The following is a 25811-nucleotide window of genomic DNA, read 5'->3' as shown; positions in this document are numbered from 1 at the left end:
CAACGCCACCATCAGCCTCTCGACGCATCGCGTAGGGGTTGCAATGCACTTACACCGGAAAGTAGGCATGTATCGCCGGATTCAAGAGGTCGGCCCGAAACCGCGCGGCGAACTCGTCGATCTGCTCCGGCGTGAAGCCGGCGTTCCGGAAGAGCTTGTAGGACATGCCGGTGACGTTGTCGTAGAGGGCGCGCGCCGTTACGCGGCCCATCTGCTTGAGGCGGGCGCTCTTGCACCAGGGGCCGACGACGCCGGCCATATTTCGCTCAACGACGTCGATGACTGTGATAGTTAGCAGAAGGGTACCAAGTCAGCTATGTGCACGGAATAATATGTATATGCCAGATATCTTGTCTCGGGTCAATGTGTTCTTACAGCCAATCTCTTCAAGCCATTGCTTGTAGTGTCTGCTGACGCGAAAGTCGCGGCCTGTGGTTTGGGCCCCTGTCATCATCAGTTCGCCCCAATGTTCCAAGGTGGTGCCTAAGAAGCTCAGTATCATTAAGAGAAGTCCTCGATTAAGCAGACCGAGGGGTGGCTGATACCTTGGCTGCTTCCATCCATCGATAGAACATCCACTGTGGAATCACAGTACTCGACCCAGCCGCCAGGCGTGAGGTTCTCAAATGCCTGACGCATCACGGCCTTGGGGTTGTCGAAGCAGGTGCAGACGTATCTGGCGTGGATAAAGTCAAACCTCTCGGGCCCAAACTCCCAGGGCTCCTCGGCGTCGTCCCGGATGAACTGCAGATTCGCCGGTGGGTGCTGTGGTTGTATCTTGCTCAAGTCCGTCCCGACTACATGGCAGTCTGGATGTTCCTGGGCTGTTGCTATTGTCAATACCACATGGCCCGTCATCTTGATGCTCGGTTACACACCAAATTCCATCGGCCAGATGCCCGTGCCGGTGGCGAGGTCCAAGACCCGTTTGGGCGCCTGAATGGGCGCGAGATAGAGCCTGCCCTGTAGCATGATCCTGCTAGAATAGTGATGAAGGTCAAGCCGGTCCTGCTCCGCCTGTGGAGTTTTATTAGTTACCGTATGTCTCCCTTTTCGCACTTGTACAGACTCACTGCGTCGTTGGGAAGGAAGTATTTTCCCTCCTTGTACCCGTGATAAGTCCGACCGTTATCCTCGGTCACCGAGTTTGGCTCGATGACGGAAGAGCCACTGGACTCGCGATACCACTCGGCTGGCAACCAGGCCTCTTGCGGTATACCACTCTGGCTAGGTGGAAGCGCCGCCGACGAGACGATGTTAGGGCTAAGATATCTGGGGTCAATGTCGGGATAGTCTTCGGGGTGGAAGTCGTGAGGCTCAAAGGGCTCCATCTTTTCCATTCCGGGCAGCGTGTCTTCACCGGCCACTGATGCAATTCCCTGACCTACACACCTACTCGGATCCCTCTCCAGCTCTGTCCTTGCTGAATTGTAGCTGTGCGACATGTTCGATGGGTTGACGGATGCAAGGAAATGGGATCTCGAATGATTAAACTTGGGGGTTGATCCAGGCGCGGTATGGTGAAGGTCTGCGGGGTCGGGGGATTCCTCCGATGCCTCATTCGTTGAACAAGCGAGGACCTATGCAGGGATGGCGATAGGCGTTCAAATCCGGCCAGGTGTCACGGCATGTGCATGTTAATATTTCCAAGTCCACCAGGTATAGGTGAAGGAAGACCTCACAAGAACACGCGCACATCACGTTGGTTACTCGATCTTATTGTCCTGATATGATACCTTCAGGTTTAGAGACAGTGCTGCAATACGCTGCGAACATGGGTCATCGGGTGCTTTTAAGCAACGCCAATAGTATGCCGGACCTCCAACCCTCAACCGCCGCTCACTGCCGCCCACGCTCCTTCGCCCGCACCACATTCTCGAAATGCTTCGTCGTAAAGATCCCGCCCACTAAGCACCCAAACACCCACTGGAACCAAGCCGCGCCGAACAGCGGGACACCATGCTTCCGCAGCGGCCCCGCGGCGAACGCGACGATCTCAATTGCGTGCGCGCCGAATAGGAAGTAGAAGAGCCCCTTCTGGACCCACCACGCCGCGTCGAACGCGGTCGGGTGTCCGGAGAGCGCGGTCTCGTACAGCCAGGACCCGGGCGCGATCAGGCCGGGACGCGCCGAGGCGTACATGACAACGCCGCTGATGATGGGGCCCCAGAGGAGCCGGCCCCCGGCGGGGAGGGTGCAGGTGGTGATCTTGACGGGGGTTGGGGTTTACTCATCGTGTAGGTTTGTTGTTGCTTGTCGGCTGCAGGTGCTTGAGTCGTGTTGATTTGGATGTGGCTGGATTGGGAAAGGAAAAAGCAAAGAGGGAAAAGCTTGTTGGAGGAAGGGCCATTGGTCCATAAGCTGCTAAATCCACTTTGTTTCCGGGGGCTGGATGGGAAGGCGACGAGTAACCCCTGGTCGATCAAGCCTTGCAAGGGGGATAAGGGGTCACCTATCTGGATATGTCTGCGAACCAGTCCATTTGGTATATAGTGAAATTTAAAAGAGAGTCCGGCTTATTCAAATATCCGCAAGACAAAATCAATAAGCACTGCCCTTGACGCATGGCAGTAGTATCGTCGTCAAACATTCTCGGACTTGGGAGGATTGATGCTATATGAGATCTTGGGTGCTCCTTGGCCATTGATCTGATAGCTGTAGTTACTGGTGGATAAACATTAACTATGATCTAGTATGTATCTCGGTAGCGACATAATTAACCCCCGAGCCATACTCTAACAAAAACCCCAAATTGCAATGACGCCAAAAGAAGACAAGGACATAAATTTGATGAACCTGGTGCCTAGAACTGAAACTTCGCTCCGTCATCAGACCGTCGAACCCCTACCCTGTTAGATGCGCCTCCGACAAAGTATATCTAGACTCGTATCCCATCTCAAGGGTCTAGGAAACGGCCGCCATGAGCCTCACCTGTGATTTGGATAACCCTAGTTAGTCACGATAGCAATGAGAAAGAACCCCGCAACCCGATACGCTCCAGTGGAAGCGATTTATCGAAAGAGGAGTAATAGTAGAAAGACGAGGCAAGTGACGTACAGCAAGCGCGGAACCACCCTACAGAGCAATCGTTGGCCCAAGGCTCACCACATGCCGGGGTCGCATTGATCTCCATGCATGGTCTTACGACGGCAGAGCTGGTGATTCCATCGCACCACCCTAATACAAAATCTCTCTTGATGTTCGTGGCCGTGGGTGCGGCCGATGCGTGCAACCAGGTGAAGGCCGTAGCGAGGAGAAGGTGAGCAGAAACCATTGTCGTATGAGTGTAGACGAATGATTATATCGGCTTGGCTTGAACCACGGGGAGAAGGAATGTCCAATGAAGATTTCAGGTAAAGCAAGCTAACGAGTGACGAGGGGATGAAGGTAGAGAGTGATGATATGTGTTTCCGTTATGGGGATGACGATGAAGAGCGATGCCAGGAATGTGCTGGAAGTCGGGCATTTATACGTACATCTGTAATATCTCCACCGGCAAAGGTCAGCCGAGCTTTGAAATTGGTCCCTTTGATCTTAGGACATCTGGGAGATCGTGGGTTCGGATGGGTTGGATAGTGTGAGTCTTATTTCGTTGGTTCTCCAAGCGTCCGGGACTGTTGTGGTGACAAGGGGGAATCTCACGTTACTTGCATAGTCATCACACTTGGTATCATAACTTGGCGCTGGCACTATTATCCTTCTGTAGTACTCCGTACAGCATCCAATTTCCCATTTGTTCGTAGACTTGAATGCCAGGTAATGCAAGGGGTATACACAGCTCCCCGACCTGCCCCTCCTACGTTCGCAAATAGCAATGATCGCCAGGCAGATAATCTTGCTGGCTACCGGCTCATGCGCAGACAAAATGAAAGGGAACCCAGACCAAATCCAAGAAATATTTCAACGTGCGCTGATAGCCAATTGCATTTTGACCATTTGATGATATCCGTCGTCGACGATGATATGGTTCTTATGCCACCAAGTACTGGCGAAAGTCAGCCCAGGAATGGCATGGTTCACGTAAAACGTTGCACTTCTTGTTGTGGACACAGACAGCGATACCATGTGACTGGTCAGCATGGTAACTAGACGTCTGTTCTCTCAAGACGTATCCTTCTTAGCGGTTGATGCAAGTACCGGTCTGGTCCCTGTCAGCGGCGGTGATATTGCTTGATTACCTGACGAGAAAGGATGTGCAAATTGTTGGTGCCATAGGCCCTCATGAAAATGAATTAGTTCACTATGCGAGAGAGAGCTTTAGGGGGGTAGATACCCGCGATGCATGCATCGTGCACTCGACTGCATCCGGGACGTTACACGGAATAAGCGAAGCCCCGAGGGTATGTCCAGCGATAAGCAGCTCAATACCTGCGCCAGTTGGTATTAGGCGACATGCTGTGCCAACGGGTAAAGTCAGATTGGAGGAATTGATTTACTCCTATGCACATGTGGGCAGTCATCTTCATGTATTGGTTCTACGCACGCCGTAGAACCAATGGGATTTTGCAAAGATTAAGACAACCCCGCTCTCGCTGATTAATACAAGCGATGTAGATTGACTCTGGGGAGCCTGGTGGTGTTGCATTTGGGGGCGGAAACTGTTTCTCACCCTCAGCTGACCAGCGTCTTGTCAAACCAGCTACCCAATTCTCCGATTCCTACCATGATTTCCCCTCATTTTCTGTGACTTGCTGTCAACATCGTTGGCATAATCATTTGCTCAAAGCTTCAACTGAACAGTATAATGACCGAGACTGCTCCTGATGTCTATTCGCCATGGAGGAAGGAAGATGTCCCCGAAGAGACCTCCGCGGAGTTCCAAAGTTTGCTGGCCTTGGCAAGTCGCTCCAGCTTCGAGCCCAAGTGCTATTCATGGAAAGATGCACCTAACCACGGGGCCTGGTGCGCATTCGGTGATGAGGGCACGACAGCGCTGGTTGGCGCCTACGGGGACTTGATTCAGTTCGGGACCTATACTGGTTGCGGCCAGTCCGGCATGTTCACCGCCGACCGACGAGCTAGTGAGGAGCCATATTGGGTGATATCTCGAACAAAGCAGTTGCAGCATTGGGCAGAGGGGGAGATGCCTTCGAAACGCACTATGGCCTCCAAGTCCACCAAGTGTCATCCGAATCTCCAGACGGACCAAGGCGGATTCTACCCCCAGCGAGCTTCCAGAGCTGCAGTGGGTGAACTACAGATGGCCGAGATTTAAGGCATCCGAGAAGATGGAAGACAACAAGTCGACGCTCGAGACTACGACTCAGTGGGTGGCCCACGATGGCCTAATCTTGCAACAAACTCAACTTCGCTACTCCGGCCAAGAGAGTATCCATCTGCAATGTCGACTACCGTCGGGCGACAATGCCCTGGATATCCGAGACCTTGATCACGTCGATGCCTATTATCCACTTTATGTAAAGTACAAGCAAGTGTTTGGGCCTCACCAATACAGTTGGGTCTTTGTACGCGAGCTTGATCGACGAGAGCCTAGGACCACTAATGAATCGGGCCAGAGGGTTTGGGAAGATTCAATTGCGGTTGTTACATCCATCATGCAAGACGGGAACCTCATTCAATGGAAAGTACCACAAGAGGCACCTCCGGCCAGTTCCCAAGCCAGCACCATAACCGCTGAAACACCTGGTCAAACCTGGGATATAATGTTGGAAGCGGACTCTTCTACCGAGATTGTGATTGCATACAAGATGGCACTTGCACCAAAATCTCAATTCCACACTTGGGACAGCTTCATCATATCCGCAGATGCTATGGACGTCAGCGCAATTATGTCTAGGGAGATTCCATGCCCAGACACGTTGCGACTTTCCGACATCATCAGGAAAGACAGTGGCAGAGCACAACCCCGATCGTTGCCAGCAACACCACAGGACGCATCCGAGCATATTGAGTTTGTAGTCCACAGGCATCTGGAACACATTCTCTCCAATTGCTCAATCCCAATAATTCCTCGCACAATTCGGAGTGTGCTGCTCGAGACAACGTTAGCAGAAAGTCGGGAGACACAGTTGACAGAAGATCGAATCGTCCCGGTTGCCTTGACTTGCGGAGATGTATCGTTCCATCGGGTTTCCGGATCATCTAGCTTGTGAGTAACGTCTCTCGCCATATATATCACGTCGGATAAACCAGGCCAAGATGTGTAACTTACGCTCGTACAGCTTTGCTTTCACATTCCTGGTCGAGATACTGGGTCGTCTTCGTAATTATACTCACAAGGAGGATCCTTACATACAGCACCTCACGCATAGAATCGAAACGATCTGCAAAGGCCATATCCACTGGCTTCGTACAGCAGCAAATGGGGACGTTGATAAAGGATTCGGGGCCAATTACTGGGTGAGCGGCAAGCCAATTGATGGGAGCAATAGTCCAACGTGGCTGCCCAAAGACAGTCTTCTTGATACGGCGTTTCAAATCATCAAGGTTGAAGACTATTCCGAGCTGGATGGAGAATTTGGAGCCACTGCTAGGAGCTTAATCCAAGGTGCGACCTGCAACTGGATGGCGGAGCTGAAGGAGAAAGAACATCGCAAGTCCCTCGCTTGGGCCCATGCCTGCGAAAGCCTACCCACATTTCGCTTGGATGATCACGTATGGATATGGCGGGCTCTCAAAGCTACTGATCACCCAGACATGTCGACTTATCTCAAGAACAATGAGGCGTCCAAGAAACCGGCAACTATCTTCTCCTACCGTGAGGTTCAGCGAGAGATGTTACGCCACTTCACCACACGGAATGACGATATTTTCGGAACAAGGATGTTGGCAGTCACTCGATCCTGTCGGGAGACCAGATTCCTGCTCCACGCCCGTGATACTATCCTCTTCCACGCGCTTGAATGGGGGTTTCCTTTGGACGAGCCCCCTACTCGCGAGTTATGGGCCAATACCATCGAGTCACAGAGTCGCCATGACGAGAACCACGAGGAGCAGTGGGACAATTCTTTACGCTATGCCCTCGCGGTCGTTATGGGGTGCAGAGGATACAGTCTAAACAAACGAACACCCCAGGACCTTCTCAAGAGTTCACTCTCGACGTTATTGGAAAGCTCTAGTCCAAATGGGCTCTTTGCCGGACAACTGGATGCGACCACGAAGAAACCCATCTGCTTCTTCAGAGAGGAAGATCGTGACTTTCATCTCCACTGTACCTTCGAGATACCATATATTCTTCTGGCTTACTCTTCCCGAATCACCACTATTCCCAGCGAAGAAACTCAAAAGCGTCAAAACCCTGACGCCATGCTTAACGCTACCCCTGTCCGAGGAAATATGGAGATTCCAGACTTTGAAAAATGGCAAGAACTTGTTGGCTTGCAGGAGAAGATGATGTCACCTAACCATCAATGGACTGCAGGTATACCAGGACCTTTGCTCAGGCCGCTTGGGAAACCCGTAGTTTATAAAAAGCGGCAACCATTCTACCACTTGTTAGACTCGACTAATATTGTCGAGATGGAGGAAGAGTGGTTGTACAACTACCCTGCCTTCCTCGAGGACAAGTCCATATCCGCTGGATCCGATGCCAATTTACTTATGATGACTTACCTCCTTGAAGGTATGGATCTGAGTGAACAGTTGGCGAAGAAGCTGCTACTCCAATCGCCGATCATTCTAGATATAATTTGGAATGATGAAGAACTACGAATGGAGCTATGCGATAGCTTGTCATATGGGTTCTCGAATAGCCGACTTATTGCCCAAATCGTTCTGGCCATCTACAAGGACTCCGGGTCTACAGAAAGGGCAGTTGGCCCACAGTCTGGGGCCGCAAAGGAATCAATCATTACCGTACTCCGTGTAAGCGGAAGGTGGGATGATTTGAAACCCGAGGACAACGACGCGACACGTTCTTCAAATCCGACTGTAGCCGAAAGCCCTCCCCAAGATTTGCCTATTCAGCTGTCTTCCAAGTCTAAGCGTCGTTGGTACTCGATACGCACTTTGACCAATTCCTCATCCCGCCCAGTCCCAGACTCGTCCACTGAAAAGCTTCCTGCTCCCGACGACCCTCGAGTCCAAGTCTTAGAAGACCTTTTGGTAAGTTCTGGACTGGGAGCACCGCTCAGGTCTATCATCAAGCGGTATATCGATGTGTTTGTACTCTTTGGGCTGAACTTTCCCGCTCTTCCCGAACGAGTTGCGGCAATTCTGGGCGACGACGACGCTATGTTGGCTCGCATTCTTCTGGGCCAAAAGTTTCTATACAAAGAACTCCAGAAAGAGATATCACAGCAGGTGGCCAACGGGTCATGGATACGCCAGGAGATTAAACGATACATGGATAATCTTCTATTACCTCATGACGATGTCCCGTTAGCGGGGAAAGCACCTGTGGATACTGTACCTCAGCAACACGACGTGCGTCCATCAAGTAAGGAGGCCTTCGCGAAGTCATACATACTGCCGGACGGAGTAAACTTTGACGACTGCGGCGGAGCGTTTGTGGTGGATACGACTAAGAAGATCTCTCAAGGACGAAACCCAAAAGCGCAGGGTCGCCATAATATCCTCTCTGGGGTCAGGATCCCGAACGACGACCTGTGGCACGAAGTCCTCAAGTCACCTCGCACACCTAAAAAGGCCAAGAAACGATTCATCTGGCTCCCGGATGCCAGCCAAACTACGGCCCTCGTCTGTGTATTGGGTAGCCCTCCAGTCGAGCGAGATCCGATGACTCTGTTCTTTGACCGACATTCAAACTACGAGCTGTATTTCTTCGATGACACCACGCCGCACCTGAACACGTGGGAAACAGAGCTGCATATAAGCTTCTATCAGGTCCTCGAGACAGGCAAGAGCCAGCCGATCGGCATGACAAAGCCATTTAGGGAGCCCTTTCCAAGCAAGACCCCGTGTGATCTTACCAAGGCCTCGATGGGATTCAGATTCTTTGGGGACTTCTTTGATCGCTATTGGACTTGCCACTTTATCGAATACGTCCCTTCCGATGGCTCGGAGAAGACGTGGGACTTGCCATTTGACAGCTCGAGCTCCATGTCGTCAAAGAACCGAGAATGGAAACAGCGCAAGGTGCTCGAGCTGTACCTGTTCGAGAGAATCGTGACAAAAGTAGTCAACAGCACCAGGGAGATATACAACAGAGTGAGGAGGGAGCTCGGCGTGAGTGGCGAGGTGTTTTCCATGGTGGCGCTGGACAGCGGAGACTACTTCTCGTCGAGCGAGCACTGGCAAAAGTGCCAAGAGACGCTACAGGTTGTCGAAGACCGCTTGGAGCACATCGCGACGGAGATAGCCAAGTGGGACTCGCGGGAGCGGGACCGCGGCGCGGAGAGGCCGCGCTGGACCCGGCGGGACGAGCGCAAGTACAGTGGCGAGATCAAGAAGCGGCTCGGGTCCAGCAACAGCAAGGTCCGGGACCTGCGCCGGCTCAAGGCGGACATCACGGTGCTCAAGGACCTCCTCGTCAGCCGGCAGGACCAGATCCGCAACGACCTCAGCCTGCGCAGCGACGAGAATATCCGCTTTTTACATACGTGACGGTCGTCTTCCTGCCCCTGGGCTTCGCGGCGAGCATATTCAGCATGAGCGAGGTGCCGGACGGGCAGCTGGTAGGGAGCATGGCCATTGTGGCGACCGTCGCGCTCGTCTTGACGGGATTGGCGCTGACCACCAATGGGATATCGCGGAAACTCCCCAGCCTGTCCGAAACGGCATTGAACCGGAGCTACCTGGCCAAAAGCAGCAGGAAACGAGAAGGCCAAGTTGCCGCCCCGGATAACTCAGGTGACCACGCGGCAGATGTCGGACCCGGGAGACAGAGAACAATATGGTACATACGGTTTTGGCTAATGTACGTTCTGGTCGAGATGCCCGCCCACCGCGTCGCCCTGGCCTACAACGCCATGAACCAGGACAGGTGGACCTTGATGACCGGCGTTAGCATCGTGCCTGCGCTTGCCTTGCTGCCATATTGCCTTTTCGTATGGCTTGTAAGAGTTATTGGATATAACACGATGGACTTGACGAGGCGCGTTTGGGGTGAGTTCTCCAACAAACGATTCACTGTTGAGGGGAAATGTGTTGCTGAAACTACTTACAGAGAACTTAAAGTCGCGGCTTCCAGACACCCAAGACACCGGCGCCAACCTATTTCATGGCCCCTTGGCCTCTATCCTGAATCCGGACAGTGACAGCATGAGGCCATTCAAAGCCAAAGACGCAGGGAAGAGAGATAGAAGGAGCTCTCAAACTCGTGCAGCCCTTAAGCAACCAAAGCTTAACGTGATGGAAGGAGGAGAAGCCCCAACGGAGGCATGATAATTTGACAGTGTTTTGCTTCTCACTTTAACGCCACTGGTCTTAGAGTCAGTGCTACTCGATGCTTCTTCGAACTCTATTCATCCGACATGACTTGTGTCCAGCCACGGAACTATGACACGACAGGTGTCGGATGACAATGTTGCGACTTTTCGAATCGCTTTTGGGGTATTCCCTTGATATAGACAGGTTTCTCCCGCCATATTTTGGCCATATTATATGCTATTGTACAATGTTATCATCGTTTCATATAAACGGATCTTAAACAATCTACTCATGACAGTCCTAGTTGTCATAGTAGTTAAAGCTCTTTTGGAAGCCAGCTATTTTAGTTCCCTCATGCAGCGGAAGATTTATCTCCCTGCCGTGTTCGTTGTACGTAAGCCTCCCATCCAGAAGCTCTGTAAGCCTTCGCCGCCGCGACCGGATCATCAGCCGCATAGATGCCGCGACCGGCGATCACGAATTCGGAGCCGCGCTCAATGGCCGACTGGGGCGTCTGGTACTGCTGACCGAGCGTGTCGCCCTCCGCGGACATGTTGATGCCGGTGCTGAACACGACCATGTCCCCAGACCCCGTCGCAGGAGGCGTGAGGGCGCGCGTCGCGACGAACCCGATCACCGAGTTGGGGTAGGCGGTCGCCAGCTCGACGCACTGCTCGGTGTAAGCGCCGACGGCCCGGCTGCCCTTAGTGGTCATCTCGGCCAACAGCAGGAGGGCGCGCTCGCCCTTGTAGGGGAAGTCGGGGGCGGTGATGGTTTGGTCCAGGGCCTCGACGATGCCGTCGCCGCTCAGGATGCTGAGGTTGACGAGGTCGGCCCACTCCGCGAGGCGCAGCGCGCCGCCGTGGTACTGCTTCTGGACGGTGTTGCCGATATCGACCAGTTTCCGGTCTTCGAAGATGAGGAAGTCGTGCATTTCGGCCAAGTACTTGAGGCCGGTAACGGTCTCGTCGGAAAAGTCGGCGATCATGTCGATGTGCGTCTTGAATACGGCAATATACGGGCCAAGCTCTGGTGGTGCATTAGCTCATGGCAGCCCGTGGGAAGTGATTGGCCGTACTTACTGTCCGCGCAGGCGAGGAGTTCCTCGGTGTTGGTGAAGTCCGCGGAGATGACCAGGTTCGTCTTCTTCTGCTCGGCTACCTCAAAGAGGCGCTTCGCCACGGGGTGGGGATGATGAAGAGACCGTTCATGGTAGGACAGCTGGGGTTGTCGCGTGGCAGACATCTTGACGCTGGATTATGTCTTGTTTTCGGGCTTTACAACAAGTGGAAGAAGGGTGATGAAAGCTGTGCAGGATAGCCTGTTGCAAATACTTGGCGGGGCAATTCTTATCACGGCCAGAAACTTTTATCGGGTGACACCTTCCACCAAGATTTTGCGTAATCTTGCGTAACTGATAAATGTGAAAACATAGTCTGGCCATGATCAATTTTGATTTGCCTTCGCCTTGGATCGTATGGGCATCCTGTCGAAGTTAAAATTGCATAAATATCGCTCGCGCCGTGGGTAAGTTGAACTATCACTTTCAAATTCCACGATAAGTTTCGATATCCCTAAGACTGCTTCGATTGCAGAAGGCCAACTTCCAGAACTACGGTCTCCTAGGCTACCAAACTGCTACAAAGCCTTCACCCTTTCTATATAAAGTCCACCGTGGTGTCCCGGCAACTTTTTCCAAACTAGAAGAATTGAAATCGTGGAAGAAGCTGCCCGACCTTGCGCCGCGGGTCGCCTCATTCGTATTCTTCACTTCTACAGTGAGCCAGACGGAGGAAAAGCTCCTACATATATCGCCGAAACCAATCACAACCCAGGGATCAGAAACTACAAGCATAACCCAGTGAAAACCTGCATCAAGGATTGTCGAGGCCTCGAGAGTGGGTTCGATCTCGACGTCAACTCTTTCGCAGTTATGCCTGGTTCGTATCCCAAAGGGACGGATGACGGCATCGATTTTGACCAGAGCGCAGACATTGAGGCAAGATACCTGCCATTTGTAGAGGATCTCATCATGAGACATGTAGAAGGCGCCGAAACGGTTGTCTTCTTCGATTATACTGTCCGCCGCGCTTGCTCTACCAAGTTGCCAGCGAACCATGTGAAAAAGGTCCATATCGACCAGTCGCCAAAAGGGGCACTGGGGCGCGCACGCAGGCACTTAGACAAGCACGATTGGGATATGGTTTCAAGTGGGCGAAAGCGATTCCGCATCATCAACGTCTAGAAGCCGCTGGTGTTGGTTTGTGACCATCCGCTTGCGTTTGCAGACTCCCGTACCCTTGCCGAGGACGACGTGGTCCCGGTACAGCAGATCTACCCCGACTATATTGGAGAGACCTTGGCTGTCAAGTACAGGGAGGGCCAGGACTTCTGGTACTGGAGTGCAATGACCCCCAAAGATGTTCTGATGTTCCAATGTTTCGACAGCAACGGGAATTCAGACCCGCAGGGCCTACGTCACTCGCAATGCGCCCATGGCTCGTTCGAACTGAACGAGGATGGAAAGGAAACGTTTACTAGGGTTAGCATAGAAGTAAGATGCCTTGTGGTGTGTCAGCTGTAGAATAATGCAAACCAGATTTGTATTAAGGCGTATTTCCACTTTCAACCATGTATTGAGTGTGTCTTGGAATGTTAGCGACCATGCTAGTCTTCAGAAAGCACAAACTATCGGCCTGATGCCCTAACTCTTGGCCTATTACTTGTTAACCCTGTGAGATAGTGTCAGGCTTTCGGTATCCCTATCGAACTACACATGAACTCGACAATGCTGATACAGTTGGTGTACCACGGCCTCAGCAGACCACCGACTTCCCTGGAGTAAACATACTGGTTAGTAGAGCACCTAAGAGCGTAGTTTGGTTGTTGAACTCGGACAACCTATGACAAAGGACTTAGATGCTCATTTGTGTACTTTCCGGTATGTTTACATAGGTTTCCGGCGGGGTCTCCTTTTGGAGTAACTACACCACTGCCACTATCAAGTTCCATGTTTTTCGAGCACGCTTTCGGGACTTTTGGGAGTTTGGTACTCGGCGTCTCCGGGTGATCAGATGCTCATATACATACAGACATAAATGGCTTAGCTGGCTAGGATAAGTAGACATTGTTGGTATAATGGCGGGCTTCTATTGGTCTGTTGCGAGGTCCTTCTTTGAGTCATGTCTTTCGATTTTGAATTATAGCACTTGATAAAGGGGCGTCGCCTCTGACGTGGACAATTCAATGCCAGGTCCTTTTCCCTCGGTACCACAAGACGATAAGCCCCTCGCGGGTCTCAAGTTAGGCCTCGATGTAATACGCCTGCGATATACCAATCAGAACCAATAGTCGGGAAGTATCCCGTTGGGGCTGCCCCCACATGACTCCAACTGTCAGCCAGCCCCTTGCCCCCAATCGGGTCTTGCTTCGGTGACCACGTCAAAGGTCTCAGCACATCGTATATCAGGGAATACAGTCCTTGCATGTCTGTAAGGTAAATGGTTAGCCGAAATTAGGGTGTTCTCGTCAGCCATGCTTTTCTACATCTCGTCTGCAACGAAAGTACGAAATGAAATCTCATCTTTAGATCATTCCTGTTTTCAAAAGGGGGTATCTATTAAGTCGGAATCTATTATGTGACGATTTCTAATGTTTTCTCTCCATGGTTCTTCAAAGCCTCAAGCATGGCATGATCTTCATCCAACCCCCTCGCATGCTTGGGAACCAGTATGAGACTACCGATAGGATCTCCTAATGGAAGCCTTGCGACTCGTCCCGATCGATGAGAACGGCCATGCTCGCTACTGAGACACTGTCGTCGTCTCTTGGTTCGTTGCAAGTATACTCGAAGTGGATGTTGTGGTAGCTATCAGTTATTCTACGGATCTCTCCAAGTTGCGCGGGTCGAAGTCCTCCGCCGAGTCCCGCGTCAGAGGATCCGCGGGAGGACGCTGCCTCGGAGCCGCCAGAAGAAGGCATGTGGACGCTTCCTTCCATATTTGGAAGGCCATCGAGACCGAATTGGGACCCAGTCAGATGAACATCATGGTTCTGGTCATGGTCGGCGGTGAGATGCGAATCTGCATTGTGATTGAGGCCAGACGACGTCAAAAGGTCATGGAGAAGCTGATCGAGAGCGTCGGTCTCCTCATCCGAGTCGCTGAGCCCCACGGAACTGTCGAAAAGCAGGAGGTCTTGGTTGCGAGACATATCGCTACTATGAGAGACTACATCGTGCTCAATATGGGTTGTGCGCTGTACCGTATCCCCGACTGAGGCATCGATGCGTGCAGAGGGGAAGCAAGTGGTTTTCCCTAGAGCTACGATGGCGACTAGTGCGACAATAACTCCAACCGATCTCAGGGTGGTCGATGTGACGCCGATCAGTGACAGAAGAGAGCTACCTTCAGTCATCAAGCCATTGAGTTCAGCTATAGCAGTCTGGTCAGCAAGCGTTATCGTCTGTCTTTGGTTAAGCGACCCACTTCTCGTTTGGTAGAGGACTGACTCAGCCTCGGCGGCTTGGGCCAGCTTTGAGGCCATGGTTGGTGCCTTGGCAAAGTCAGCAAAGAGGATGCATATACGTGCTAGGTATATTCACGCTTACTGATGGCGCACCAGTGACTGTGCCACTGAGGAGCGTCAAGGGGAGTAAGCGAAGATTCCGTCCCTTCACTTGTCTACCAAGGGCCAGGGGTAACGATGAAGTCATCGCCCATAGTGCCTCTGCACTCTTCGCTACTGTCACTTTCATTGAAGCAAGCATCTGTATTGTCACGGCGAGTTATTTGGTGCGTGCCGTAGGGTACGTCGAGTTGTTGAAGCTAGTCGCGCCGTGGTTGCTGTCCTCGGCGTCGAGGATTGCTGTCTGGACGCGGCAATTGTCGGACCCACCGGCTTGCCAAGGGCAATGGGCGTTGTAGAGGAACAATGAGATGTCACAAGTCGCTGCGAGTGGAACGGTGACTCTCCGCTGATACCAACTTGGAACGCTGGAACGTTGGCGGCGACGTATCTTGCGATAAGGCTCTAGTCCTGATTGTCTTTCTTATGCGTTATTAAAGTACATTAGCTGACGCGCGCCCTCACCTCCGACTTGGCGGTAGGGGATGAGTCTTACCAAATTCTCAGCTGCCCTCTCGAACGCCAGGTAGGTAACGATAGGCGGTTCTCCTGGGACAGAGCCAGAGCGTGGTGGTTAGGCCTTGACGAATTATTTGGGAATTTGAGGTCTTAAAGCATCGGCTAGGAACCACGGCGATTCCATTTCAAATACGGAGACGACCATCATGTTTTGCTGCGTCGGCGATAGGCACGGAGTTGGGGGGCAGAGCCATTGTGTCGGACTGGCATCCCCCTCCATGATGGCCATGCTAAAGCAGGTCAGTACCTTTGGGACTTGCACGGGGCCATGTGCTTCAGACGATGTTACTGCGAATCCTGACTGGACCGAATAGCTAACATCTTGCAGGGGCTTGGTAGGTCCAGGAGAGGAAGGGGTGGTTGCCAGGGCTCCTGAATGGTCGGTAATGTTTGGATATTTCACCAATGGCTGGCCTCAACGAGTGATAAGCGGCCAGGGTTTCCGGACTTTCCTCCAGTCTGTGCTCCCTCCGTCTTGTAATGGCTGTCGAGACAGACCGCGCCACGGCAGGATGGAAATCGGGAAATCAAACCAATTGGTTGTGTTGGAATATTTATTGAGAGGCTCCTTGGACTGCCGGGTATGATAGCCAATACGTGTTTATGGGAAGCACTGCCGACGACCCAGGGGATGGATACTGGGACGGACATTTTCGGCTGAGCCCTTCTCACTTTTCAATTTGGTCAACACCGTTATTGATCATGTCAAAAGTCATCAAGGAAAAGCATATAACAGCAATTGGTGGGTGGTCAACAGATTGCACCGAAATGATCTTGGCTCCCAGAGCCGCACAATGGACGCCTAGGAGGGTGGTTGAGAACAGGGGTTTAGATTTCCTGTTGCATGCCTCATATCAGTCGGGCAAACTCGAGCAGGCTGTGACCAGATATGTATTGAGGTGTCGCTTGCCAAGTCTTTATTGGTCTCTGTTATTGGAGCGGTGGTGAGTGGGAGTGCGCCTCCCACGGCATATCCCTAGCCTCGAACGTAAGATAGTATTGACGACCGAAGTGCCTTCTTTGATTATTATTCGGTTGTGTAATTTCGGAAAGACTTTCCTCTGCAGTTTCCTCACTGAGCCTTCTCGACATTTGTAACCGCTGAGCTATATCAATGATTGTACAGAACACGGAGATGGGGGCCATATCGTGATGGAGAGTCGGCGGTGTGATCACCCCTCCTTTTGATAAAGGATGGCTTAGAATGTCTTTCCCTAAGACGCACAATAACGGGGCTGTGTAGACAGAATCTGCAGCCTGATCTGCAACTACCAGTAGTCTAGACCTCTCAGGTAGTAATCGGGCGCACGTCAGCATGCACGTTAGCCCTGCTCCGCCACACTCCGATCGGCAAACTCAGCCTTCAAGGTGAATAGCCTACTTACCCGGCGTTGCCCACATTCTGCCTGCCCTGGCCATTTTCCATTCTTGTTGCCTTCTTTTCGTGTGTTTATCTGCCTTCGTTGCGACTGTTTTTCTGCCTCGGGCGTAACTGTTGCAGGTCATCCTATGCAGTCCGTGGGTGTCAGCAAATTGCCCCTTGCTTTATCCGTCCCAATCGGCGGCCGTCTGTCATCATCTTCGGTCCGACTCCGAAGCAACCGGACAATACACACTCGATGAAGAATAAGCGCGGCATAACTCTTCTCTACTAACAAGGCTGTCTCTTGTCACGTCAAAGTAAGCAAAGTTGGTTCATACGTGTTGTTTCTTTCAAGAATTCGGCGGCTCTTGGAACACCTTCAATGCATACATACAAGTTGCTACTTGAAATGGGCTGTGTTTTCATTTAGTTGTCATAGGTCTCAAGTTTTAACTCGTGGTAGTCTTCCCTCTAATTAGTTGCCACTTGAGCTTCCACCAATGGGATGGGCAAGCTGGACCTAACCTCCGGTTGCCCGGGCACGACGTCCAAGCGCCCTCCGCCTCCGGACGATGATAGCAGATGCCACCGAGATCCAAAGAGATCCCGTTCAGAGCCCCTCATCCACCAACCCTTTGCGTGTCCGCTGTACGCCGCTTACCCGAAGCGGTATTCCCGGGACACGCTATGCGCCAGCCGGGGATGGCTAGAGATCCCACGTCTTAAGGAGCACATCTACCGGTGTCACTACCAGACCTCGTGCGATCGGTGCCTCGAAACGTTCAAGCAGGACAAAGATCTCGTGGCTCATAGAAGACAGGCCACGCCATGCCCGATGAAAGACAATTCCTACCGAGATCCGGTAGTCCAAGGAATTGGCCAGGATAAAATGAGCATGCTGAAGAGCCGGAAGCGGAGCTCGTGTCAGAACGCCGAGGAGAAGTGGTTTGAGATATGGGCCATCCTATTTCCTCACTTAGACCGGCCCGAATCTGCCTGTAAGTTGGAATGCATCGTGACATTGAGTAAGGTGTGCTGAGACCATCCCGCCAGATAATCGCGAAGCCAACCTGAGGACGCCGTCAGCCGCTAACTCAGCACTGGATTGTGAGTCTCTCGGGACCTGGTGGGATCAACTTGCGGATCACTTGGCTATGCGTCTTCGGGACTCCCTACTCCCTGTTGGAACTTTGCCAAGCGAGCAGGATCCGCATCTCCTCCGGAATCACATCGCCAGCGCTTTACGGGATTATCCGGGACTATTCCCAACGATCCCAAACTCCTCGGATGGTACCACCACAAAGCAGCCCAAGATGGAGGATATAGCCGATTTGCAAGGACCGAGTCCCCATGGATCGAGTGGGTCATGTCTAAGCTTTTCTACTACGGACGGATTCAGCGACGGGGACGCTTGGATGCTGGGTTCGCCCCAGACTCCTTCCATGCCGGACTTCACGTTTGATCCGAGGGTGAATATGGGAACTGCACCTGGTGTAAAATTCATGTCTATTGATTGGAGTAATAGCCATGGCTCACCGGTCCCACGTTACGTTCCGGTCGTTCCTATGGACGGAGCCGGTTTTCTGCCTTGGGAGGAGCTGCAAGGGCCGCTGGAAACGTTGCATATTGGAAGTGATGCTATGACCACTAGTGACACAGGCCAGGTGCCTCACGAGTGGTATGATATCAACGAATACCCTGATATGTGGAATCTGTTGAATAATGACACATCGGGGAGGATGGGGATTGACGAAGCGCACGGGAATGTGTAAGTCAGCGAGGCTGATGGGATGACTCGACGGGTTTGATATATTCAAGTGTTTCACAACACAATCTTTGCATTCTATTCGGTAAACGGAACTCTCATTACAAACTCTCTATTCAAGTCATTTGCATCGGCCCAGATGGGCCCGAGTCTCTTCTGCGAATCATTCTGTGTGCCTTGCATAAGTGAACATACCTTCTTTCTAGCATCCGGATATGGGGTGATACAAGGTTGATCATGCCAATAGCGCAGCTTGCGACAGAATGGTTAGTATTTATCATCCCCTGAGCATGCGATGCCTCTTACGGCTTGAACAAAGGGAATGACGAAGTTATCTCCCACCGAATTTGCTGTCGTAAGTATCCACAGAAGCCCCAACTCGTAGAAACCCCAAACAGCATTCCTCGGGTATGCCTAACATGAAGATGACCTAATGCTTGGCTTTCTCCGCCCTGATGGCTTCAAGATAGGGTATATCGATAGGGTATCTACGTGGTCCAACTAACTCGCATCGGAGAGGCGAAGAAGTCTGTATTCAAGGCTTCAACACCCGGAGGTGGACTAATCGTTTGAATACGTCCCAATGATGCACGCGGTTCCACCTGGTATTCTGCCATATATTAGGGAGATACAGAAATGTTCCGGTAGGCGAGAATCTGGAGTCCCAAGGGTTGCGCCGGACGGGACCAGAGTCCAGAGTCAGTCGAAATGGACTGATGGCATTTGCTGCAGCCTGGAATGGTCCTCATAAGCGGGTCAACCAGACCCCTGCCACACGCATGCTATTCCGGCTACGCGGCGCGGTTCGGAGATTTGATGATGGCAGCTTTAAGGACCCTCCACCTTGCAGTAAGTACAAATATCCAGCGTTCTTAGCCCAGCTGCCCTTAATGGCGCGGCACGGCAGGTGTGATGCCACAGTGTCATACTCTCGCTCTATTGCATTGTCACGATGCAGCCAATGCCAGGACAAGGGCTCCTAGCCTGGTTCCTCCTTTTCGGTGGCTCCCTTGCGGACTATCACTCGGTGCATTGCGACTCGCTCACCATCCACTCGCAAGCCGACTTCAACACCACGGTGGGCGAGAAGGGCTGCCAGGTCATCGACCAAGATGTGGTCCTGGCCAGTGACGCCACCGGCGACATCTCCCTCGACGGTATCGACGTTATTGAAGGCTCCCTGCGTTGTGAGGACGGGTCGCAAGTGACGGCGCTCCGCCACGAGGGCATATGGGACATCTACGGCGATCTCATTCTACGCGACATGCCCAAGCTGCAGACTGTCGATTTCAAGAACCTCTTGCAGATGGGGGACCGCTATGGAACGCCTACTGGCGGCAAGGTAGTCCTCGAGGACTTACCCGCCGGGTCCAGCATCGACCTGTCCGAGCTGGCCAAGCTTTCCGAGTTCCACGCCGTCGATCTGCCCCGCCTCAACGTGCTCTCGCACAAGCGCTACACCCCCTCCCTTCGCCGCCAGCACCGTCGAGGTCCGCAACACCGGCCTCTCGGACCTGGGTCACGCATCGCTGCTCGACGATGGCGCCAATACGCAAAACGTCGAACTGCTCACAGTCAGCGGCTACCGCACCGACCCCGCGTCGGTCCCCAGGAGGCCCGAGAACGACGGCAACGCGGACAACATGGGCATCGCCCTGCGCAACAACTACACAGAGCGCCTGAACCTAGCCCCTGGACGGCGACGCGGCCGTCTTGGTCAATCCCTTCACGCGCGTCGGGCGCGCACAGGTGTCCGGCGTGCGCAAGCTCTGGCTCGGCGGCGGCCCGGCCTACGTCGACGAGCTCGTCGTCCGCAACAGCAGCCTGTCCGCGCCCTTCCGCCCTTACCGCGTCGGCAGTCTCGACCTGCAGGGCTGTTCGGACTTTGCGCGGTTCGCGCCCGACTTCGTCAATAACTCCTAGTTCGACTGTGCCGCGCCCACGACGAGGACGTTGGTGCTGCGCGACCTGCCGCGCATGTACCTGCACCCGGACACGGCGCACCGCGATCGGGGGGCAGCAGGGACGGGGCGGCGAGGGCGGCGTCAATAGCCACGGTCACGACGAGTGGGTCGACGGCTGCTGCAGGACGGGCGGCCTCGAGGAGGACTGGCACCACACCAACTCGCGACACGACCGGTGCATGGCGGACTTCGAGACGGTGGTCCTGGAGGAAAACATCACCAACAACTTCTTCGAGGACTTCCTGTTCGCCTTCTGGGGCCGCGGCGGCGGCAACTTTGCGACCTTTTGGCACGAAGATCAGGCCATTGGATCCCCGATCGACATCCGGAAGCACGGGCGCGTGACTGAGCGTTTTGAGGTTACATCGACGGACATGGGGTTTAATTGTACGGCCATGGACGAGATGCGCGGGGTCGGGCTGTTTCCGGGGGTGTATAGCTACAATTGGCGGACGGCGCCGGTGAGGCGGGATGCGTGAGCTAAGGCGGAGAGGAGGATCAATGATGCGGGAAGGAGGAGGTACGTGGTTGTTGATGGCTTGGTGATGGGACTTGCTGTCTTGTACTAGATTACGTTTATGGCATATATCTGGCGTTGCCAATGGCTGATATTAGAGTGATAGGTGATACCCCTAGCCTGTAATCGTAATGCATGTTGATATTCTAGACTACTTAGGCACCAATGATCGAGCTTAAACCCGCTCTGAGTAACTATGTTATGTCAAGTACGGTCATGAACCACGCCGTTTCCTACCCAGCCAGTCCATTGACCAATTATGCTATCATCATTGCCATGCTGGTGGAGACCAAGCCCTCATACAAGCTAAGTCATGTGGTTGAAGAGGAAGGAGATTCAAAAGGGCGATCCATCTCGAATACAGAAGGTCATTCGGGGTCATATCCAACAGCCCCTCAGCGCATACCGAAAAGCTGCACGAGTGATTTGGAGATTTCATCGATTACTCGGCCGGCCAGCTGATGGCCGCCATTGGCGCATGTAGCCACTGGATGGAGAAGACGCATGTAATACGCATGTAATGAAGGAAAGTTTCGTCTGTTACTATTATTGCCATGGCGCATACTAAACGAAGACTTGGGTTACATGCTCCAATGGAACATTACCTTCATCAATTCACCCGTCCGTCGCTTGGGTTCTGGATATTAAGGAGCCGCTCGGCTAAATCAAGCGAAGAACCGCCAGAGGACGGAAAATCACGACGGTGCAGATTTCTCTTCTGCAGGACAATATCGAGCTCCAACATCGATGACGATCTACTCCAAGTGGTAATACGACATCGGGAGATTGAGTGAGGGCATTGAAGGGACGCGTTGGGGGAGAAGTCATGGCTGTCGAGCCTGGCTCGTGGTATAAAGGACACGACCCAATCGCCATGATGGGCACAAATGAGTGGTTAGAACACCAGGTCGAACCCCTCTAGTCCAATTGCATAATTGAATGTTGCCATAGCCACAACATCTAACAACATCACCCCCGATCATCTTCATCTTCATCTTCATTCTTTCGCCCATCATGCTTCCCCAGATCGTCCTGGCCTTCCTCGCGACCGCGGCCCTCGCCGAGGTGAGCCCCGACGGCACCTGCGGCATGGAGAAGGCCGGCGAGGGCAAGGGCTACACGTGCTTCGAGGAGAAGGCGTGCTGCTCGAGCAGCGGCTACTGCGGCGCCGAGGACGCGTACTGCCTCAGCTCGGCGGGCTGCCAGGGCGAGTTCTCGCTGGGCGGCGCGGCGGCGTGCCGCGACCCCGTCCCCGGGACCACGATTTCCGTCGACGGGACGTGCGGCACGGTCGAGGCGGGCAAGTACGGGTATAAGTGCCCGGGGTCGGATTGTTGCTCGGCTGCGTGAGTTTTCCTTTCTCTTTTCTTATCTCCCCCGCGCTCTCTGTCTATACCGGGTGTTTCGTACTCGCTCTTGCTTTCATATTAGTAGATTACGGTGATGGGGTTGAAGTGGATGTATGGACAATTGGCTGATTTGATCTGACTTCGCTACAGGGGATGGTGCGGGACTACGACGGAGCATTGTGCGACTGGCTGCCAGGCGACGTACGGGACGTGCACCTAGTTCTGCGACGATGTCAATGGGTCCAAAATGAGGAATCTAAAGATTCCGTCTGAGGTCATGTCTAAAAAATCGATGGATGAGAGCTTGGTACATTATGTTGCCTTTTTGCTTCGAAGACGAAGATGTGGTTGCCTGTCTGTTGGCTGGGGTGCCTTACAGTGGGGGGGGTGGGAGCGCTAAACCCACCTGAAAATAAAAGCTGTTGACGTCCGGTCTGTCAGTGTAACCGTGACTGTGAGCCAACACGTATCGCCGCATCAATCTTACAGCCTAATACCTAAATCAGTGCCCAGTGCTCAAGTCAGTAGTAGTCGGGAACGTGCGTGGATAGTGTCACGCCAATGCCGATTATAATTAGCTACCATCACAATCACTTACTCATGTCGGGTCATGTCGTCAAAGAGGCCTGAGATGCTGGTGCTGCATTGGTCAAAACGGCGACAGCCGCGATCGGACTTGGCGTCTCCAGGAAACTTGCCTGCCTACTATTTTTACCTGACCTGCTTCTCTCCAACCAATTCGAAAAGAAGCAGATCATAGACCATAGATTCCGATACACGCCAATAGCCTGTACGCGCGTTAGACATTGTCGTTCTATTAACGTTTTCGTTTACATTTGTCCTTTACCGACTACTTAACGTGGTCAAGTCCCTTTCCTAGAGAATACGAGCCCAGCCAAGGATGGGCCTCTCACCAGTATCGGCCGTACTCCACAACGGCCGCTTCTTCACGAGCCAAGGCACCAACGGCCGTGCCCATGCCTTCACCGAGTGCCTCGTGATCGATGCTACTGGAACCATCGCGCACGTCGGGTCGCTTACCGACCCCGAAGTCGCACGGGCCGAGGCCGCGGGGGCTGTGCGGCACGACATGCAGGGCCGCGTGGTGCTGCCGGGCTTCGTCGAGGGCCACATGCACCTCCTGCGCCTCGGCCAGTCGCTGCAGAACGTGGCACTCGATGACTGCAAAAATCTGCAAGAGATTCGGGATACGATCAAGCGGTACGCTCGGGAGAACCCGGAGGTGCCGCGGATTTGCTGCAAGGGGTGGATGTATGCCATGTTGACGGAAGGGGAGGAGGCGTCGACGGGTTTGCTGGACGATCTGGATCCTCGGCCCATCTACATTGATGAGAAGAGTCTGCACTCGACTTGGTGCAATACGGCGGCCGTGAAGGAGATGGGCTTGCAGGACATGCCGGATCCCCAAGGCGGCAAGATCCACCGAGACGCCTCAGGGAATCCGACCGGCGTCTTGGCCGAGTCGGCCGTCATGCTCGTGGTCTGGCCGCACCTCGCCAAGGTCGCCTCGATGGAGGAGAAGCTCTCGGCACTGCAGGGTGCCATCGCGTCCTACACCAGCGAGGGGTACACGGGCGCCGTGGACATGGCGTTCGACGAGAACATGCTGGAGGCGGTGCGGGTGCTGCGGAAACTACAGAAGGGGAAGCTGCCCATCCGGCTCGCGGCGCACTGGCTCATCACGCCGCGCGCGACGGAAGCGGAAAACCTCGCGCAGGTGGACCGCGCCGTTAAGCTGTGGCGGGAGTTTAAAGGCGAGTCCGACTTCCGCATCGCGGGCATCAAGATTATTTGTGATGGGATCGTCGACGCGTGCACCGCGGCGCTGACGGAACCGTACTCCTCTACTGGAACCAACAGCGAGCTCTTATGGACGATCGAAGACATCGTCCCCGTCGTTCGGAAGGCTGACCAAGCCGGCCTGCAGTGCGCCCTGCACGCCATCGGCGACTTGGCGGTGCGCACCGCCATCGACGCCCTCAAGCAGGCCGCGACCCCCAACGCCGACAAACGGCACCGCATCGAGCACCTGGAAATGACCAGCCCGGAGGACGCGGCACGACTGGGCAAGCTCGGCATCACGGCGTCAGTCCAGCCCGTGCACGCGGACCCGGCGATCCTCAAGGCGTGGCCGCGGCTGCTGGGTGAGGAGCGGTGCGGGCGCGCGTTCGCGTACAAGGAGTTCGCCGAGGGCGGGGCGGTCCTAGCCTTGGGCTGCGATGCGCCGACGGCGCCGCATGCGGCGTTGAAGAATATTTACACGGCGGCGACGAGGCGGTCGGCGCGGGATCCGGCCGTGACGGAAGAGGATGGGGATAAAGACGCGGTGAGGATGATGAATCCGCAGTTTGCGCTCGAGCTGGCGGCGGCGGTGACCGCGGCGACGGCGGGGTCGGCGTACAGTTGCTTCATGGACCGGTGGGCGGGCCGGCTGGAGAAGGGGCTGTCGGCGGACTTGGCGGTGGTGGAGATGGAGTGGGAGGCGGAGAAGTTGCTGGAGGCTAGGGTGCGGGAGACTTGGTTTAGGGGGGTTAAGGTTTATGAGGCGGAGGCATAGACATCGCTGGCTTAGGACATGTACTTCTTACATGCGCATACATAGATAAGCCCTGGCGGTAGCAACAACGGTGCTTAACATCCATACTTAAGTTGGATGAGGCTAGGAACTATACCTACACGTTACTTGAATGGCCCCTACTGGCACTGATGATGCTTGCTGGACGTGGTCGAGCAGTTCTTCCTACTTCACATGTATTGATGTACGTAAGTCACAAGAATGCGGATATTGAGACGTCAGTCAGGAGAATCCTCGGTCATACACCGAGATGTCACCTACAACTGTAAGATGTTCCCACCCGACCGTCCAATCAAGACCAGACTGCCATGGCTGACCAAGACAGAAACCAAGCCTTGGAAGCAAGGGCTTTCTCGCGTCTCACTGGCTTATCATCCAGCAGCAGTCTACTGCACGAGACGCCCTCGCCTATGCACGGTTTGGGTCTGGACCTTCCATTTGCGGTCGAATGGACATGTGGAGATATCCCTCAACAAGACTCTCCGAGTCTGGAGGGGATGTCTGCATGCGCTTACTTGCCTGCCTGCCTCCCCGGAGCCGTTGCGGAAGACCGATACGCCCGAGTTTGCTGGCAAAAGGAGCCCCCACTGCCGGAGTGCCTCGCGGCCGTCGACCGATCATTCGTGCTCGCTTTCGCACCACCTTATCTGCCTTATGGGGAGAGTAATCAAAGTAAGCACATGGAAAGCAGAGGCAGCATTCTTCCAGATCATGCGGGCGATGTAACGGTCAGGGGCATCATTGGCCCGATCGTAGACTTGGACGATGCATACATTCACCGGGTTCACGCAATTACTGATTCTTGGGGAAGATGCATACATG

General features: G+C 53.7%; 12 protein-coding genes across 12 annotated transcripts; 8 read left to right on the top strand and 4 right to left on the bottom strand.

The window, feature by feature from the left end:
* Positions 1-49: 49 nt before the first annotated feature.
* On the bottom strand, positions 50-1331 carry PG997_014197 (TAM domain methyltransferase; the record flags this gene model as incomplete). The annotated part of the gene is made up of 5 exons (XM_066818511.1): positions 50-282; positions 376-483; positions 546-824; positions 879-1017; positions 1074-1331. 5 exons carry the CDS (start codon positions 1329-1331, stop codon positions 50-52), a joined length of 1017 nt encoding a protein of 338 aa, XP_066660699.1.
* Positions 1332-1839: 508 nt separating this feature from the next.
* PG997_014196 (uncharacterized protein) lies at positions 1840-2142 on the bottom strand (the record flags this gene model as incomplete). The annotated part of the gene is made up of 1 exon (XM_066818510.1): positions 1840-2142. One exon carries the CDS (start codon positions 2140-2142, stop codon positions 1840-1842), a length of 303 nt encoding a protein of 100 aa, XP_066660698.1.
* A 2602-nt stretch (positions 2143-4744) lies between these two features.
* PG997_014195 (uncharacterized protein) lies at positions 4745-5215 on the top strand (the record flags this gene model as incomplete). The annotated part of the gene is made up of 1 exon (XM_066818509.1): positions 4745-5215. The coding sequence occupies one exon, from the start codon at positions 4745-4747 to the stop codon at positions 5213-5215; it is 471 nt and encodes a 156-aa protein (XP_066660697.1).
* A 13-nt stretch (positions 5216-5228) lies between these two features.
* Positions 5229-9525, top strand: PG997_014194 (uncharacterized protein; the record flags this gene model as incomplete). The annotated part of the gene is made up of 2 exons (XM_066818508.1): positions 5229-6109; positions 6183-9525. The coding sequence occupies 2 exons, from the start codon at positions 5229-5231 to the stop codon at positions 9523-9525; spliced, it is 4224 nt and encodes a 1407-aa protein (XP_066660696.1).
* Positions 9526-9569: 44 nt separating this feature from the next.
* On the top strand, positions 9570-10305 carry PG997_014193 (uncharacterized protein; the record flags this gene model as incomplete). Its single annotated transcript, XM_066818507.1, has 2 exons — positions 9570-10026; positions 10088-10305. 2 exons carry the CDS (start codon positions 9570-9572, stop codon positions 10303-10305), a joined length of 675 nt encoding a protein of 224 aa, XP_066660695.1.
* Positions 10306-10642: 337 nt separating this feature from the next.
* On the bottom strand, positions 10643-11535 carry PG997_014192 (Aldolase-type TIM barrel; the record flags this gene model as incomplete). The annotated part of the gene is made up of 2 exons (XM_066818506.1): positions 10643-11319; positions 11373-11535. The coding sequence occupies 2 exons, from the start codon at positions 11533-11535 to the stop codon at positions 10643-10645; spliced, it is 840 nt and encodes a 279-aa protein (XP_066660694.1).
* A 688-nt stretch (positions 11536-12223) lies between these two features.
* PG997_014191 (uncharacterized protein) lies at positions 12224-13135 on the top strand (the record flags this gene model as incomplete). Its single annotated transcript, XM_066818505.1, has 3 exons — positions 12224-12500; positions 12579-12832; positions 13034-13135. 3 exons carry the CDS (start codon positions 12224-12226, stop codon positions 13133-13135), a joined length of 633 nt encoding a protein of 210 aa, XP_066660693.1.
* A 908-nt stretch (positions 13136-14043) lies between these two features.
* PG997_014190 (uncharacterized protein) lies at positions 14044-14835 on the bottom strand (the record flags this gene model as incomplete). The annotated part of the gene is made up of 1 exon (XM_066818504.1): positions 14044-14835. One exon carries the CDS (start codon positions 14833-14835, stop codon positions 14044-14046), a length of 792 nt encoding a protein of 263 aa, XP_066660692.1.
* A 2852-nt stretch (positions 14836-17687) lies between these two features.
* On the top strand, positions 17688-18570 carry PG997_014189 (uncharacterized protein; the record flags this gene model as incomplete). The annotated part of the gene is made up of 2 exons (XM_066818503.1): positions 17688-17796; positions 17852-18570. 2 exons carry the CDS (start codon positions 17688-17690, stop codon positions 18568-18570), a joined length of 828 nt encoding a protein of 275 aa, XP_066660691.1.
* Positions 18571-19515: 945 nt separating this feature from the next.
* PG997_014188 (uncharacterized protein) lies at positions 19516-21006 on the top strand (the record flags this gene model as incomplete). The annotated part of the gene is made up of 1 exon (XM_066818502.1): positions 19516-21006. One exon carries the CDS (start codon positions 19516-19518, stop codon positions 21004-21006), a length of 1491 nt encoding a protein of 496 aa, XP_066660690.1.
* A 1052-nt stretch (positions 21007-22058) lies between these two features.
* On the top strand, positions 22059-22394 carry PG997_014187 (uncharacterized protein; the record flags this gene model as incomplete). The annotated part of the gene is made up of 1 exon (XM_066818501.1): positions 22059-22394. The coding sequence occupies one exon, from the start codon at positions 22059-22061 to the stop codon at positions 22392-22394; it is 336 nt and encodes a 111-aa protein (XP_066660689.1).
* Positions 22395-23294: 900 nt separating this feature from the next.
* On the top strand, positions 23295-24971 carry PG997_014186 (uncharacterized protein; the record flags this gene model as incomplete). The annotated part of the gene is made up of 1 exon (XM_066818500.1): positions 23295-24971. One exon carries the CDS (start codon positions 23295-23297, stop codon positions 24969-24971), a length of 1677 nt encoding a protein of 558 aa, XP_066660688.1.
* Between the last annotated feature and the right edge of the window lie 840 nt (positions 24972-25811).

This window comes from Apiospora hydei (genome assembly GCF_038363865.1).
Source record: "Apiospora hydei strain CBS 114990 chromosome Unknown utg000010l_segment0_segment0, whole genome shotgun sequence".
In the NCBI taxonomy this organism is placed as follows: Eukaryota; Fungi; Ascomycota; class Sordariomycetes; order Amphisphaeriales; family Apiosporaceae; genus Apiospora; species Apiospora hydei.
Note: the sequence above shows the minus strand (reverse complement) of the source record. Positions and strands in the feature narration are given on the sequence as shown.